The 17,216-nt window shown below is 43.4% G+C and overlaps 2 protein-coding genes and 1 long non-coding RNA gene across 4 annotated transcripts in view; 2 read left to right on the top strand and 1 right to left on the bottom strand.

The window, feature by feature from the left end:
• Nucleotides 1-2,446: 2,446 nt before the first annotated feature.
• On the top strand, nucleotides 2,447-5,281 carry LOC117054605. The gene is made up of 3 exons (XR_004427519.1): nucleotides 2,447-2,953; nucleotides 3,134-3,158; nucleotides 5,183-5,281. It is a non-coding gene; the product is annotated as an uncharacterized LOC117054605 (long non-coding RNA).
• Nucleotides 5,282-6,165: 884 nt separating this feature from the next.
• On the top strand, nucleotides 6,166-9,493 carry LOC117054604 (angiopoietin-related protein 5-like). The gene is made up of 3 exons (XM_033163577.1): nucleotides 6,166-6,489; nucleotides 7,242-7,427; nucleotides 8,860-9,493. The coding sequence occupies exons 1-3, from the start codon at nucleotides 6,453-6,455 to the stop codon at nucleotides 9,159-9,161; spliced, it is 525 nt and encodes a 174-aa protein (XP_033019468.1). The 5' UTR covers nucleotides 6,166-6,452; the 3' UTR covers nucleotides 9,162-9,493.
• A 797-nt stretch (nucleotides 9,494-10,290) lies between these two features.
• TUBGCP6 (tubulin gamma complex associated protein 6) overlaps nucleotides 10,291-17,216 on the bottom strand; it is a 33,076-nt gene continuing 26,150 nt past the window's right edge. For both annotated transcript variants that reach the window (XM_033163575.1, XM_033163576.1), the window contains exons 21-26: nucleotides 16,612-16,753; nucleotides 16,123-16,317; nucleotides 15,781-15,913; nucleotides 13,703-13,916; nucleotides 12,262-12,461; nucleotides 10,291-10,752 (exon numbers count right to left, since the gene is read on the bottom strand). In XM_033163575.1, the coding sequence (XP_033019466.1) occupies nucleotides 10,661-10,752; nucleotides 12,262-12,461; nucleotides 13,703-13,916; nucleotides 15,781-15,913; nucleotides 16,123-16,317; nucleotides 16,612-16,753 (976 nt within the window). In that variant the 3' untranslated portion in view covers nucleotides 10,291-10,660. The remainder of the gene's footprint in view (nucleotides 10,753-12,261; nucleotides 12,462-13,702; nucleotides 13,917-15,780; nucleotides 15,914-16,122; nucleotides 16,318-16,611; nucleotides 16,754-17,216) is intronic.

Genomic DNA, 17,216 nt, shown 5'->3' with positions numbered 1-17,216 from the left:
AGATTTGTGGAACTACCTGGAAGACTGTTTGGATCCAGATTTAGGCACTTAGTAGACCCATTGAAATCAATGGGTTTGAAGTTAGTTGTAACTATTCGGCTCTATCAATTCCAGTACATTAACTCTAAGCTTGACTAAGTTTGGGTCCAAGTTTAATGATTTACTTAAGGCATTTGTTTTTGTACAGATATGTTGCTAGGCTAAACTGGCAGGTCTATACGGATGCTTTGGAAGAGAGGTAGAGGTTGTAAACAATGAGATTAGTGGAAACCAGAAAAAGTACAGCCTGTGACAATTACATTAAATGTAATTGTCACAGTCTGTACTTTTTGTGTTTACCTATAACCTCACTTTTTGTGTTTGCCTATAACCTCAATTCCTTCTCTGCTCCTCCCCTCTGCTGCCCACCCCAGTCAATTTACCTGCTAATTTAGGATAATGCATCTGCTGAAGTGGGCTCTTGTCCACAAAAGCTTATGCCATAATACATTTGTTAGTCTTTAAGTTGCCTAGACATTCTGTTGGGTTTGTAGCAGCAAAGTAACACAGCCTCCCCCTTCTGGAAATCCTACTGGAAAGGTGATCAAGTGTGCTTGGGCGTGGACCCGAGACAGAGGTTTCACTAACAAGGTTGTGTGCGTCTTATTTGGGGGGGTTTTGTTTAAAAATCTTGTTCTGCTAATGTGAATCTGGAGGGATTTTATGCATAGTGGAGATTATTTGCTGTCTGTCGTTTTTCCTGTTTAATAACCATTCTTAGTCTTGGCATTGGGGAGAAGGAACTTCATAGCACCATCCTGTACATACCTACTCTGAAGTAAGTCCCATTGTGTTCAGTCTAGTTTACTTCCAGGTAAGTGGGAAGTGGATTCCATGTTTGCAGAGAAATACATAGGATCTGATCTCTTATTTCCTCCTCTCTCCATATAGTTCTTGATGCAGTGTAACACGCATTGTCTGTGCCAAATTGGTGACCAGACAGGCATACACAGACACTCATTTATCACACCAGCAAATTTATAACTGTAAATGTTAAACTGTTACAACAGCAGTCATGACTGTTACTTGCCTCTGTGGTTGCTGAATGATCTATGACCAGTCTTACATTTCACACAGAGACAAAATGAGGCTAACACTTCTGAATGATCCTAGATGTGATAGTTGCAGCATCCCTCTGATTCTTTTTATAAACATGTACCTGTAATTCTTGTAATTAATGGAGATGTCCTGCCCCTCTTTATTCACTTGCCATTAATGTCCCCTAGTGACTCTCCTTCTGTTTCCTTGACAGAATTCTTCCTTGTAGATACAGTATTATGAATCTGGGTTTTTACCATAAAACAAGGGCTAATTTAAATGTGATGTGGGAGTTTGTGAGCGGCATTCACCACATTTAAAATGTATTGTCAGGCCCTGGACTGACTGCCCTCCATGCTCACTGCTGAATTCACCTGAATTGGAAGGATTGTAAGAGAGTTTCCTGTTCAACCTGAGCTTTGCTTGAGCAGCAAATTCTTTGGCTTGCTCCTTAACCCCACTTCCAGGTTTATCCTCTGCCTCTGACTTCAGTCTAGGCTTGCTCCTTGACTCTTGCCACCCAGCGTCCCCTACAATTATGACTTCTCCTTGGTCCTGACTGGTTTGCTGGCCTCGTGGCTCCTGGTTCCTAGCTGTTGGCTCACCTTAGACCCAGCCTGGCACTGGGAAGGGGAAATTAAAGCTCCCCCCAATGTCATTCCCCCCCCCCCCGATTAAATTTGTGTATGTTTGCCATAAGGAGCAAGTCATATTTTGATAACCAAGTTTCCTCTGACAACTGTCAACCCTGTTCTTGGGGAACTGCCATAGTAAATTCACCAAAAGCTACCATAGACACATCAACATTTTCAAAAGTAGGGGGTCCATGGCTTGGTTTTTGGAAAAACAAGGGGCCTGCAGTAGTTAGTTAACTGGGAACCACAAGTATGTGCTGTAGTGATTATGGTTTCTAAAATATAAGGTGAACTTTGCTATGGAAAGCAGTAGCTATACTGTATTATTATTTTCATTTCAGTTATGAGAATGAACCTGTGTTTCCAGATCAAGAGCATTGCGGGGTTTTTATTAATTCTGGATTTTCAGCAAGCCGGGACAAAGGTAGTAAACAAATATATTGCCACTTTCATTGAAGCCCAAGGGCAGGGAATTTTTTGCCCATTTGAGAGTCACATTGTTGTGTGGGACCTTCTGGGACTGGAGCCAGGTGCAAAAGCAGGTAGAGCAAAGGACGTGGCTCTTAGCCAGGTAAGCAAGAGGCATTACCATGGTTCAGGGACACATTCCAGCAAGGTGGAGGCACTTGAGGGTGTGGAGCAGGCCTGGGGAGGGGAGTGGTCTGGGAAGAGGGGGTGTGGCTTAGGGAGGGTGAGATAGAGTGGGATAAAGAGGCCTGGAGGACCACAGCTGACCCCTGATCCAAAGATTCCCCACCCTGGGTTGAAGCAGAAAAGCCAAATACTGATGCTTTACTTATTTGACTGGGCCTCCCTTTTACTGTCTGGCTGCGATGCCTCTGGCAGTATGGAAACAGCAGAGAATGGATGAGAGGAAATGTGGCAGAAGTTTATTCTGAACGCCAGTCTTGGCTAAAGAAGACTGCCTCACAAGTCACCTAACTGGAGAAGAAATAACTTCCTTTCATCTGGAAATACAGTGCCCCTTTAAAAACTCAGTTTGCTGGCTGTCCTCCAGGTGAAACTACTAGAGCAACAATTCCTAGCCTGATCCCCTCCAGATGTTGGACTACAGCTTCCTGGCCATTGGTTGTGCTGCTGAAAATTAGAGTCCAACATCACCTGGAGGGCCACAGATTGGGGAAGGCTGAGCTGAGAGGGAGGAGAGCAGTCCTGTGGCAAAAAGGTGGGAGTTGCAGATTTCCACCTTTCTCCAAAATGAAAGACAGCACTGGTGTAAGGTCTGCTTATTTCAAATATAAACTTTTGTACAGCAGTGTTTTGTGGTGGCGGGGGGGTTGTTTTTGCATGAAGACACAGGAATGGTTTTTAACTTTGTACATAAGTAAAGTTAGAAAATTTTGTTTTTACAACAGTAGTGTTTCCAGCGGTCTAATATAAACATAATTTGATCTCTGCAGGCAGAACCACGGCGGGCAGTTCAAGGTAGGTGGTTTTTTGTTGTTCATATTTTAATTATCATTAACCTTATTTTCATACAATGTGGGGGCACATCCCTGTTTGATAAGCATGTGACTGGGGCCTTGATTCACAATAGCTTCTTTAAAAGGAACTGAATGGAGAGTCATGTAATTGTTTGTAGAGTTGGGAAGGGACCCCAGGGGTCATCTAGCCCAACCCCTGCAATGCAGAGCCTCTTTGCTTCCTGTAACCTGTTTTAAGAGTAAGCAAAGTGGTGCAAACACAGGAGGGGTTGGTCATTGCGAAAAACAGGGCAAGATGTGACATGGTGGGGGGCGGGATTGTTTTTTTAATTAAGTGTTATATAGTGTTTGGGTAGTTCTGATGGCCTTTGCAAGCATTGGTGCTGGAGATTTTATTCCTCGCATTGATGTACACTTCAGTCAGAAAAGCGGCTGATAGCAGAGATAATAAGGAAGGAAAAGAGCTGGAGAATTACTTATTATTCTCTGCATGTACTGCTGCAGATGAGTGGCATTTCATTAACAGCACTTAATGGAAGCTATTCCTATGTGCTGCATCAGTCTGAAATTAAGTACCACTGTTTGATCCTTCAAGGACCGGGGAGGAAACACACCCTCACACAGCCTGTGTGAAGGACAAAATATGGCCAATTCACAAAATTCCTGGCTCAGGTTTTTGCTTAAGTATCATCAGCATTAAGAAAACAAGATGGATCATTTGGGCCTGTGATCTCATCCTAGCTAGATAAAGTTACAGCTGAAAAACCTGGAGCAAGAGGAGGCTACGAAACTGGTCTCTCACACTTTAAACCTTATTTGGGTGTTCATCGGAAAACCCATGGAGGAAGAATTGGGCCCACACATGCTATCTCCAGCCTCCAGTGTCTCCGTCTCTGCCAGCTTCATCCCCAAACTTTGCATCTTTAACGGGAAGGTCTGGCAGGAGATTTTGCACACATTTGGCTGAATATATTTCTAACTGAGAAACCTACACTATCAGGGAAGAGTCTTTGGAAGTTCAGTTGAATGCATGAATTCCCAAATTTCTGAAACAAATCATGCTTGGCTCATATGCATACCAGAATAGGTAATGATATATTTGGATGCAATTAGTAATTACTTTTTGCCATTTGCTTCACCCCACTTCCTTCAAGCACAGCTAGGGATGGGGAAGAATTTATTCATCTTCAGTTCACATACAAAGGTTAACCGCACTTTCTAAAACGATAGAGGAACTGAAACACATCCAGCACTCCATGAATTTTGCAGTGCCTAGTAATTTGTGCAAAAATGCATACGCTAAGGTTCAGTGTGCATAAAAGCATGTATCACCAAAATAGCATGCAAATATAGGTTATATTTTGGGAATGTATGTATTAGGCAAAACAGCATATCGGTGTGTATATTAGGAGAAATTCACTTCACTTTTTTTTAAAAAAATTGTTAGTTGATATAAAAATGAACTGAACTCAAGACAGGAAGAATGAGAAACCCATAGAAACTGAAACTGGTGCTGTGGGTTAAACCACAGAGCCTAGGGCTTTCTGATCAGAAGGTCGGCAATTTGAATCCCTGCAACAGGGTGAGCTCTTGTTGCTTGGTCCCTGCTCCTGCCAACCTAGCAGTTCAAAAGCACGAAGTGCAAGTAGATAAATAGGTACCACTCCGGCGGGAAGGTAAACGGCGTTTCCGTGTGCTGCTCTGGTTTACCAGAAGCGGCTTAGTCATGCTGGCCACATCACCCAGAAGCTGTATGCAGGCTCCCACAGCCAATAAAGCGAGATGAGCGCCGCAACCCCAGAGTCGTCCGCGACTGGACCTAATGGTCAGGGGTCCCTTTACCTTTAAGCCCAGCCACCCTCTTCCCTTGACTCTCATCAGGTACCACTGAGCTTTGCCCTTATTCCATCAGGTTCCACCTTATTATCAACCAGCTTCTGCCCTTAATTCCAGGACTTCATTTCGCTGTTCGCACAATCTGAACAGCAGGAATCTCATCAACCTTACTCGTTCTTTCCATTACAGGACCTGATTGCACAGCAATATTTGCTGCCAATGCATCTCTCCCCAGCGGAGTTTACATGATCAAACCAAAGCATTTTCCTAAGTCTTTTGAGGTAAGGTATGGTTCCACAATTACCTTCTGAGCCACAGGTTCCATTTATGATGAAGAGAGCACCTGTTTTTACAAATTCCTTGTCTTCTGAACACCTGCATGATTTGGACATCTGGGCTTGTATACTGATGGCACATAGCTCTATCTCTTACTTCCATAATCTAATCCCAGAGAGGCATTGGAAACTTGAACTAATGTCCAGAATTGGTCTTGGCAGGGTGGGGTGGGGAAAGAGAACTTAATTCACTCAATCGAGAGACCTGGCAGGTGATATACAACCTGCCTCCAAACTTCCTCTGAAAGGTCATGTGCAGCTTAGGTGTACACCTGGAGCCACCATTGTCCTTGAATACAGTGGTACCTCAGGTTACATATGCTTCAGGTTACATCGCTAACCCAGAAATAACGCTTCAGGTTAAGAACTTTGCTTCAGGATAAGAACAGTGCAGCGGCAGCGGTAGGTCCCATTAGCTAAAGTGGTGCTTCAGGTTAAGAACAGTTTCAGGTTAAGAACGGACCTCTGGAATGAATTAAGTTCTTAACCTGAGGTACCACTGTATTCAAGTTGTGTTTGTGGCCATATTTTATAACTTTCATCTGGTTTGCCAGGTCTGGCCGTACCTGGTGAAAGCAATTCTGACTCGTACCCTAATTGCATCCAAGTTGGATGGTTGCAATGTTCTCTCCGTAGGGTTGTCTTTAAAGACATTTTGGAAATTCCAGTTGGTTCAAAATACAGTTATAAGATTGTTGGTTAGTGCAGCACGGCTGAATCGTATTACACCAACCCAACACCAGGTTCACTGCTTACCTATTGGTTTCTGGCTTCAAATTAAAGTACTGATATTAACCTGAAAAGTCCTTAACAGCCTCAGGTTACCTTTGTGCATACAGGTGAGCCACAGACTCCTGTTGTCTCTGGTCAGACTTTGCAGGAGTTTTGATGGGCGAGTGCCAGGATGGTGGTGCCACAGCTCACACACTCCTAAGGAAAGCCATCTGGCTCCTTTTGCCCACTTTTATTATAAATTGTGTTTAGGATCCTATAATTCAGATTGGTTACCTACTAACGTAAATTTCTAGGTATTCTGTGAAAGGAGATACGACGGTGGATGGACTATTATCCAGCGACGCAGTGGGGAAGGGGTGTATGGTGGACCTGAGGACTTTCGGAGGTGGATGTCTGAATATGAAAAAGGATTTGGGCATGTTGCTTGTAAGTAAATTATTCCCCTCAACTAAAATCTTTCTCTTGTTCTGTGGACTTATCTTTAGACATCACACTATGTGCACAAATGGAACTTATTGATTAACTTCAACAGCCAACCTACATGTGCAGCATTTCTCAAGGGTCTCAGGCAGAGGTCTTTTGCCCCGTCCTATTTTGCCATCTGATTATTTTCAAAAGGTGGCAAGGATTGAACCTGGGACCTTCCACATTCAAAAGCCTCTGCTATGATCCTTTCCCATGTATGCACAAGTAGAAAGTAAAGGTAAAGGTACCCCTGACCGTTAAGTCCAGTCGCAGAGGACTCTGCAACGCTCATCTTGCGCTATAGGCTGAGGGAGCTGGCGTTTGTCCGCAGACAGCTTCTGGGTCATGTGGCCAGCATGACTAAGCCGCTTCTGGCGAACCAGAGCAGCGCACGGAAATGCCGTTTACCTTCCCGCCAGAGTGGTACCTATTTATCTACTTGCGCTTTGACGTGCTTTTGAACTGCTAGGTGGGCAGGAGCTGGGACCGAACAACAGGAGCTCACCCTGTCGCGGGGATTCGAACCACTGACCTTCTGATAGGCAAGCCCTAGGCTTTGTGGTTTAGACCACTGCGCCACTCGCGTCCCTAAGTAGAAAATAGGAAGCTGAAAAATGTTGTGGCTCTGAAAATTACAGGCGTTTATTTCCTTGCATTCAAGATTATGTACAGTTGGCGATGGATACATGAAAACACAACTTTATATTTTCCAGTTGAACATTGGCTAGGGCTTGTCTACATTAATGCTCTGACCCACCAGAGAGACAAAAAATGCGAGCTCCGAGTTGACATGAGAAACTACAAAGGGAAGAAGGGCTATGCTGTATACGAGACCTTTGAAATTGGCAACGAAGATAAAAAATACCGCCTTTCTTTGGGAAAATACAGAGGGAATGTGGGTAAGAGATTCTGTGATGTGTGCAATGACTTCCATGTTTACCAGTTTAGCATCTCTCAAAATTGGGTCCAGAACCAAGTAAACTGGAAAACCAAGGCATTATTGGTAAGGAACACCCCTGGAATAAAATTCTGATTTTCCTGAAGTAGCTTCCAGAGCCATTGTAGCCACTTAAGAGTCATTCTGGCCTGGCATGGTTTTAAATAAATACAGCTGCCTTTAGATAGGTGTGTAGTGGCTGGATATAAGCATAACTTTAGCGTTAAGTCGAAAGAAGTATCGGTACATTTTGCAATTGAAAATAATTTTAATAGAAAGGAAAGGGGAAATGTACACACAACTCATATATGGTCCTTACCCAACTGCACTTTCAGAATCGATTTTGATCCAGGGGATACCTCTTCTAATGGGAGAGGTAATTTTTGCTGATTCCCCCTCCCCCTAACACCCCCTAGAAAAACAGCTTACATGATCTGGGGAACCCCCTGCCCAGGACACATTGGGAAATGGAGAGGGTCTGCAGGGCAAAAAGGGAAATCCCTCTGAAAATCATCTTCTATACATCAAAACACTTCAATGAGTGCAATGGCCCCAGTTGGGTTATACCTGTTCAAAGTTTTTATATTTGGTAAAAATAAGAATTACACGATTATTTTAAAGGGGGGAGAACAAAGAGTATGGGTATATAGTATCGTGAAGGTGACTGTTCCAGTCGCTTCCATTTAGATGCTACACAGGTCCTGGCAGTTGATAAGGGACATATTGCCACTTCTATGCCTTCAGTTCATGTGCGGGAAGCTTTTGGTCCTTTAAATGTTGCTTCTCTACATCTCTCATCAACCTTTAATAACCATGCTTGCTCAACCTAATGAGCCTTGTAGTTCAGTAACGTCTGGAGGACTGAAGGTTCCCCACACTTGCTTCAGCCCATACTTTGTTTTTCTTCAGATAACCAAACAATACAAATTTAGGGCTGTGTTGAAGCAAATACCTAGTGATATCTTTGATTCATACTTTATTTTGCAAGGGTGTTTTAGTTACCATGAGGCAGTTTCAGAGCCAAGTGGAGAATGCCAGCTGCTCTAGAATGACACCTCCCCATCGCAACGTGGTTAAGATTGTAAAAAGGTGTGTTAAGTCACCAAGGAGTTCAATACAGCTTGTAAAAGCTCCAAGAACAACCTGCTGTTTTTTTGTTTTGTTTTTTTAAGTGTGTGTTTGTTTTGGTGTGTTGTAATGTTGACATCCCCAGGGTTATGGCAGTTAGAATTACTTTATTTTACCAAAAAGATAAAAAGCAGAAGTACTGTAGACAATGCTTGAAGAAACACAAATTAAACCAGTAAGCCATTTAGAATTTGCCTCTTTGCCCCAAATGCCCTGATGCAGGCTATTAATGAGACTAAAATTTAGGGTTTTTTCCCTTGGTTTAGGAGATGCATTCAGAGGGCGTGAACCCTCTGAGAATCAAGATGGCCATTTCTTCAGTGCAGTTGATAGTGACAATGACGACTGTGGCCCATGTTTTCAGGGCGATGAGGCATTCGACAGCTGCGCTGGCGATCTCTACGGTTCTGGGTGGTGGTTCAGTAACTGCGGCATGGCGGATCTCAACGGGATGTGGCATCCCAAACACAGCTGTAGAGGTTGGGTATCTGGCGTGTACTGGAGAACATGGAGTAATATTGATTCCCTGCTATTTAGTGAGCTAAAGATAAAATGTACTAAGCTGTAACTATGTCAGACTCTCCAGCCTGAGATGGCTTGCGAGTTCGTTTCCCTTTCTGCAGCAATTTTAGTACAAAACCATTTGTGTTACTATGAATGTTAACCGTTTAATAGCAAATCTGACTGATCTAAGAAATGAAGTTTCTGCTAATTGATTGTTGAAGTCTTTCTAGTTTTTCAGTAGACGTAATCCCTTCCCCTCCTTTTGCCAAAACCATTTCAGTAATAAGGAACATATATTTTAGTGCAGTCATAATCCTAGAAGTATTTCTACTATCCGCTGTAGAACAAATTAGCTAGGAACCCACCCATATTTCCATCAAACCCCAGCGCAGAGGATGAAAGTAAAATTAAAGACCTTGCTTAGTAACAGGCAAGACAGTAGAGATGTTTCATCTGGCTCAGCAGTGCAACAGCTCCCCACCAGTTAATTTCCCTCTGTGATTATTCCCCAAATAGTTGCACCAAATTTCAAAGTTTATGGAATTTCCCCTCCTGGCAAAAACCAGCCAATTTGTGTGCTGCTTGGATGAACATCTCGCTCCCCGATTTTCTTCCTGGGCAAAAGAATTTTAGACTTCTTTACTGCTAGGACTGCACACAAGAACCAAGCTAGTGTTTTGTTTTTTAGTGGGTAGGGGTGTTTTATTACTGTTGCTTGATATCTGTTCAGCTTTCTATGCTTTGCCCAGCTGAATGGAGGCTGCAAAATCTTCGCCTAGTGCCCTAGATAGAATAAAAGTGTGTTGTTACCAAAGCTAGGAGAATTTAGAATTTGGGTTTTACAACTAAATGGGCTAGATGAATTTAGGAGACAATGTCATTAACTGATTGCTGTTGTCAATGCAATGATTAGTGCATTCTATTAAACAATGAATTGGTTTATGCAATGCAATTTATACCACATTCCTTTATTTCCTTCAATTTTCAGAATATGCAATTTGCTTTTTTTCAGATTTCATAAGGCCATTAAGCTTTTTACAACAATAAACCGATTGATTCATTCCAGTTATAACCTTGAGTCTGTGGCCATCACTAGTTGTGCTTTACTTCCTGTTCCACTGGGTTGCCGCTCTTATTCTCAATCTGCTTCCTGAGTGTGGTGTTAGTAATACACACTGCTGACGACCAAGTGGTATGTTTCTGCTTTGCTTTTTATTTCTTACACATTTACATGAGAAGATTTCACAATGCTACTATGAAAAATATACACATTAACAAATTTACACTAATGCACATATTGCTGTACCGGCACTTGGCAGCATGCTTTGCAGCACAGAGGAGAATAAAAACTTCTACCATGCTAAGCAGGGCGGAATGACGTTACCTTGCTAGTTAAGATGATATTTTCCATGGATCCCGTTCTATCCTTCAATTGTCTTTGATAAACATGCTTTTCTTTACAGAAGCATCTTGGCACTGGCAGCTTTCAATGTGCCACAGTTAATGAAAACACGTTGCTGAGTCTGTGTTCTATCACTAATTTGCGATGTATTTTAAGAAAGCTCAGTTATCTTTGTAGTAGTTGTTAAAGTTGATTCGCAACAGGAAATCTTCCAGGTGAGGCTGGTACCCCCTGTTTACAAGCTTAGTTACTACTGTAAGAGAAAATATGACACTTGTTTAATATGGCAAGGGATATACAAATCAGTCAGCCTCAAATCTCCGCCCCTCTGATACTCCTCTCTTAACAGTGTGCACAAGCTCAATGAGGTACGCAAGCTGCTGCCCTCTTTTTTGTGTCCTAGCAGAGGTTTCATTTCAGTTGAACCTATTCGTTTTTACAGGTTCCAACCAAGAACACTTTAGGTATCTTCTCTCTTATCGTAAATATTACTTCACTTGCCCATGCTAACAAACTCTATTAAGCACCGTGCTCTACAGATTTTGCTTACAACTGCTATAAGCTCTGTTGAGCACACCAGATTCTGAGCAAACATAGGACTGAAAGCAGAACACCAAGTGGAAGGACCATAGCACATCCTCTACATGCCAACAGGCCAAGGTTCAATCTGTGGCACCCAGGAAGCTAGCAATGTTAGAGCTATGTCTGCAATTCTGGAGAGTACTGCCAGCCACGGGAGACAAATACTGGGCAAGACAGACAAGTAGCCTGACCCCAATGTAAGGTAACCCATGTTACCTTCTATAGATGCAGCTCTTCCTGTGGAAGATCATGCAAGCTTTACACAATGGCCTGGTTCAGACGTGACATTGATCCTGCTGGCCAGAGCTGACAGGAATTGCAGTCAAACATCATCTGAAGCAAATTCGTTTGGGGAGGGCTGGTTTAAAATAATGGGAACACAGTCACGACTAGGACTGTGTGTGAAATATCACCAGTTAACCATCACAATATGGTGATGTATCACGATGTCTGAAATAACACTGGAAAAGGATGAGAAAGTGGCTGGGCTGTGGAGGGAGAAGCAACCAGGAGAAAGGGAAGGAGGCTGCCCACTTGCTTGGGCAAAGGAGCTCCTGCCCAGCCCCAGCAGAGGAAACATGAGAAGTTGTTCCTTCTGCACATTTGTCTTTGCCATAGCAAGTGCCTCTCTCCTCTTGGGCCCAGCCCGCTTGTTTGGGCAAAGGCAAACATGCAAGCAGGTAATTTAAGCTGGCAAGACATCCCAGCTGCCAGCATGAGTGGAATGTCCTGTGCAGGTGGTGGCCAGGGAGCCACGATTTATTGGCAGCTCAAAGTGTGAAACTAGTATTGTGATCTGAACTTCATACTGGTTTCAGATGATGAACTGAAATATCACCCAGCTCTAGTCACAACCTGCAGGCTCATGTCCTGTTGCACCATCCCTAGGCCTTAAAAACTCAAAAGCAGAAGAAAGCTTTCCCTGAGTGTCTGCACTAAGCAAACTGGCCAAGAAACACTAAGGCTTCCCAGCTGTCCTGTGCAGAGGATGTTTTTATTTCCAAACTGAGTATAAACACATCTTTGCAATACCCCAAAATTGGGAAAACTGTGCCCCTCCGCCAGAAGTTGCTAGACTACAACGTCTATCATCCCTTACCATCAGCCATGATATCAGAGGCTGATGGGGAGTTTGGGGACAGCCCCCAGGTTCCCATCCTTGCAACAACAGAAGTCTTACCGTTGAATAAGAAATGCGAGTAGTACTTGAACGTGTTATAAGACTGCTGCATTAAGCCAAAGTTGGGATGAACAGCCATTTGTTTGCTGGTATCAAAACTCCACGACTGAGAGATTAACTGGCTACGGAACTTTAAAATGAGGCTGAAGATGCTGTGAATAATGTTCATTACAGGGGCTGCCTTTTCAGTCAACAATCCTCTGTCAAAAGAAAAGAGATGGTTTTTATATTAAATTAGCAAGCAGCAATACTTTTCATCTGCAGCAATGTTTAAGAGCATCTTAAAGAACACGCCTGCTGACGTTTGATTGCAGGTGCAATTTTTGAATCATTTCGGATAGGAAAGACAACATGCCACTAATATAGTGAATTTGTGTCCTTTGTATCCTCTTACCTTTCAGTACTATGATATAGTTATCCTAAATAACATATTTTGATGGACTAGATGCAGCCATGTACTATAGCATTTACTAAGGCTAAGCTTGTTTCTGATTGCTACTGTAAGACAGGGATGCATTTGCCCATGAGCTGGGGTGGGTGGGCCTGGCCTATATATCCATAAATCGCCCAGGACCTGTATTAGGGGCAGATTGCGATGACAGCTTCACTCAGTAGTATATTGGTGGTGAAATTGCCGCCTCCTGAGTCCCTCTGCTACCAGTGCCCAGTGTGTTGAGGGAAAAACAAGCAGCAGCTGGGACTCCTGAGCGGTGGACGTTTCCCCAGCGATATACTGTTGAGTGAAACCGCCATCGCAGTCTGCCCTGATACTGCTGCAGAGGGAGAAACAAGCTGCGATACAGCTTGTTCTTCCCTCTGCTTCTACAAGCCCCCTGTCACTCTGGCTCGCAGTTATCGCCCAGCCCTGCTAGTGGGGGTGTGGCATTCCACCCACAGCAAATGCACATACACCCTCCATAAATGATCCATACAGACCAGCTGGGGTGGAATCTTATCCCCCTCTCCTCAAAAAATTAGTCGATAATTGGGGAGGGACAATATGCACCCACACCAAGGGGCTGGGCTTGAAGGCTTAGGCCTTTCCACTCTCCTCTGTGCTATAATTTCCCTGCTTTGGCCCCCGGGAGAGGCACCACTTCCGGAGACATTTCTGTCTCCGTCTTGCTGCTCCTTCCCACTTCACTTCCTCAGTCCATAATCTGGGTGAGAGGAGAGGCATTGTGCAGTCTGTGAGAGAAAGGGTCTGGTTCTCTTTCTCAGATGTTGCAAATATGTTGAAAGCAAAGTGCAATTCTCCTTAGCCCTTTGTCCAAGTTCCCATATTTGCAACGCCTAAGTGGTGAGGCCTATAAATTCCTCTCACTGTCCACATCAAGAAAAGACACATCCACCCAACTTTCTAGTTACATGAGAATTGTCCATCTCCACATGCAGACAAGGGAAGGCAAATGTGCAACACAATGTTAAGGAATCCTCTTACCGGAAGATGGCTTTGTTGAGGTAGTCGGCATGCGTTCTGTAGATTTCCTCCAAGTTTCCTACAGAAGACAGTTTATTTCCAAATTCACACCATGTCACGTGCAGGATTTGGTTGGCAATGTAGCCTTGAATAACTTTCACAAAGTGCTGCATTTCATGCTTATAAAGCTGGAGCTGTCGAAACTGAACTGAGTTGGACGCATGCTTCACCAGAGCTGAAAAACCAAAACGACAAGGATGACTCGCAGCCACTCTTGACCCGCATGTCAAAGCGGAAGTAGCCAAGGTGCAAAGCGGGCACAGTCAGTTTTTACCAACAAATTTTGTGAAGAGCCACAAAAATATGTTTGGATCACAGTAGCAGGTGGCCTATGGGGGCAGTCAGTAAAAAACCAATGTTTTAAGTTCCTTTTTTTGGGGGGGGGGATCTATAAACTTTTTAAAATAGAAAAATCTCTGAGGTGTCTTGCAAGGGCACAAAACACTTTTAGCATCACAGTAGGACGGTAGGGATGTGGGTGGCGCTGTGGGTTAAACCACAGAGCCTAGGGCAGACATAGGCAACCTTCGGCTCTCCAGATGTTTTGGCCTACAACTCCCATGATCCCTAGCTAACAGGACCAGTGGTCAGGGATGATGGGAATTGTAGTCCGAAACATCTGGAGAGCCGAAGGTTGCTGACCCCTGGCCTAGGGCTTGCTGATCAGAAGGTTGGCGGTTCGAATCCCCGCGACAGGGTGAGCTCCTGTTGCTCAGTCCCTGCTCCTGCCAACCTAGCAGTTCGAAAGCACAAAGTCAAGTAGATAAATAGGTACCGCTCCAGTGGGAAGGTAAATGGTGTTTCCGTGCGCTGCTCTGGTTTGCCAGAAGCGGCTTAGCCATGCTGGCCACATATGACCAGGCAGCTGTACGCCGCAACCCCAGAGTCAGACACGACTGGACCTAATGGTCAGGGGTCCTTCTACCTTTACCTTTTAGGGGACACACAGGAGCTGTCAGATTTTTAAAAAAGAATTGTTTAAATTATTCTTACATAACAAAGGGGTGGGAGTGTCATAGTATGTAGCCCACAGGTTCACCATCCTGGTTTAATACTCTTAGGACAGAGGTTTTAAATCTTTCTGAGTCCACTGCTCCCCTGACTAACTACGTTCTTTCTGCATCAACCCTGTGGGGCTCAGGAGCACAGTTATGTCACCCCTTGCCTGCAGAGCTGGCAGTTTCTCACCCCTTTTCAAACACCCTTGTGGCGTGTTCCCTCAGCCTCCTTGCCCCTTGGGAATCCCTGGGCAGCTGCAAACCCAAGGTCTCTGTGTTGCCCCCCCCCCTGCCCTGCCCCAGACGCAATATTTGCCTGGCAAGCTTGTAGCCAGGGCCACTGCAACAGCCAGCTGTGGAAAACTTTGGGAGGCAGATATGCAAGGAGGGATAGAGGCTAGTGTCACCCGTGGCACACTGGTTGAAAACCACTGTACTAGGAGACCAGATTAGAAATCAAATAGATCTTCCTGGAAACAGGCTTTCATAAACTCGCCCTCAATCAATATATCCATTTGTCTTTTTGTGCTTGGTTATGCAGGTCAGGGTGAAAGCATTTGTATGTGTAACTACTTATGTTTTTCCCTTTACTGCGGTATTTCAAATAAGGTATTGTGTAATGCCTACAATGTACTAGGTGAAGCGGGGGTTATTTTTCTTGCTATTGGATTAATAGCTCACAGAACAAACTGGAATACCACCCTTGGAAGACAACTGTCCTTTCTTTTATTCCGTTTGGAAGAGAATCCAAAACCTCTTCTGTTGTGTCAGAGCCAACTGCTTTCACCTTCCGTTATATGGGTTTGCAGCTTAATAATCAAACTCTCATGGAATATACTGTATTTACTCAAGTCTAATGCACCATCAAATCTAATGTTCACCTCAATTTTCACAATGTGATTGGGCCAAAAAAGGTGAGCATTAGATTCGAGTAAATACAGTAGAAATAGGAAACAGTGACTTTAGATTTAACTCACTTATCTGATTCTTCTGAACAGGTTAGCTTTCAGGCTAAATAAAAGTAGTCAGATTTTATCTTACCAGTTCGCTTTAAGTGGAACCAAACATCCTTAAGAGTCCACACCATATGCTTCAATTGCAGCAGGAAGGAGAAAATCTTGTTATATTTATTCATGCAGTTCTCAGTAATGACAATATTCATGGGCCAGTCAACCTATAAAAAAAAACCCAATAAAACTATTACGACTGCATGTCTCCCGAGGCGTCAGAATATTCCTGTTTTAAGATGAGGATTACGTCACAGCAGAACAGAATGCATTTTTTCTAAGTAGCATCAGAGAACAAGCAGGATCAATTAACTGCAATGCATATAGGGGAATGTTAAAATCTGGCTCCCTTCTCAACTCTTGTGTGTCTTCTCACCTTATAGCGTAGTTCCAAGCAGTTTAGGGCATCAGGCGCATTGGGCTTGAACATCTCTGGAAGGTACTTCAGTGCAAATGAGAGATTGGAGGCCAAGTGAGTGTCCCCATGGAGACTATATTGCAGAGCCTTATTTAAAATGGAATTGAGGACTAGTGGGTTCAAAAGTTCGCCAGGTGTCTGTCCTGATCCAAGCTGAAATTAGAACACACATTAGATACTGAGAATTTGTTTGTCAGAATAACCTTTCCAAAGTAGATAATGGGATTTTTTTTTAATGTTCACACAAACACAGTTCAAGCCAGAAAGTCCCTTACATTTAAAACTGTCAAGAGAGGTTGTTCAGGTTGTGATCATTGAAACTACTGCCAAATGCTACACAGTTCCTATCTTTAGTGATAAATACACATGTAATATGATTTCCTCACATGCTGGCAACTAGATATATAGTCAAGAATCAGGCGTTTAAGGAAAAGCCTATGCAAATACCTTTTCAAACAGTAGATCACTGAGTGACTGAGCAAACTCTCCATCTTCCATCAACAAAAAATGCCTTAGTGCTCCAAAATGCTTCTCAATATTTAGTTCCACAAAATAGTAGTCAACAATGGCTTTGTTCACAAGTGAAACACTAAGAACAAATGAAAACAAACACCAGTTACTTTTTTTTAAGGTAAAACTGCATTTTAGCTTTATGGATAGGGTAAATTAAAAATGGCCAACGTTTTGATCCTCTACCCACAATCAAATTATAGGCTCCCTCCAAGTAATCTACTTCTATTGGGCCTATACCTTTTGGCAATCACTTGCAAAAAAAACACAGGATGCAGAAAGTGTGTAAAAAAAAAAGCCTTTTGAAAGAAATCCTAGTTATCCATTCTCACCTTTGTTCATTACACTTGCATGTAATTCTTTCTGCACTGTTCAGAATCTGTAAAAGCTGCTATGTTCTAACTAGAAGCTTTATGGTTTCTCATTCTAGAGCAGACCACCAAACCTTTGCTGCTAGGCCCGGTTCAATAGTTCACTGGTGGAAGGTAGTGTTTGCACTGTGCAGAACCAAGCAGAGGCAGTGCGACCTGCGTTGCCATCAA

The sequence above is a fragment of the Lacerta agilis genome, chromosome 10 (assembly GCF_009819535.1).
Source record: "Lacerta agilis isolate rLacAgi1 chromosome 10, rLacAgi1.pri, whole genome shotgun sequence".
Taxonomy (NCBI): domain Eukaryota; kingdom Metazoa; phylum Chordata; class Lepidosauria; order Squamata; family Lacertidae; genus Lacerta; species Lacerta agilis.
This window is presented reverse-complemented; position numbering and strand designations above follow the sequence as displayed.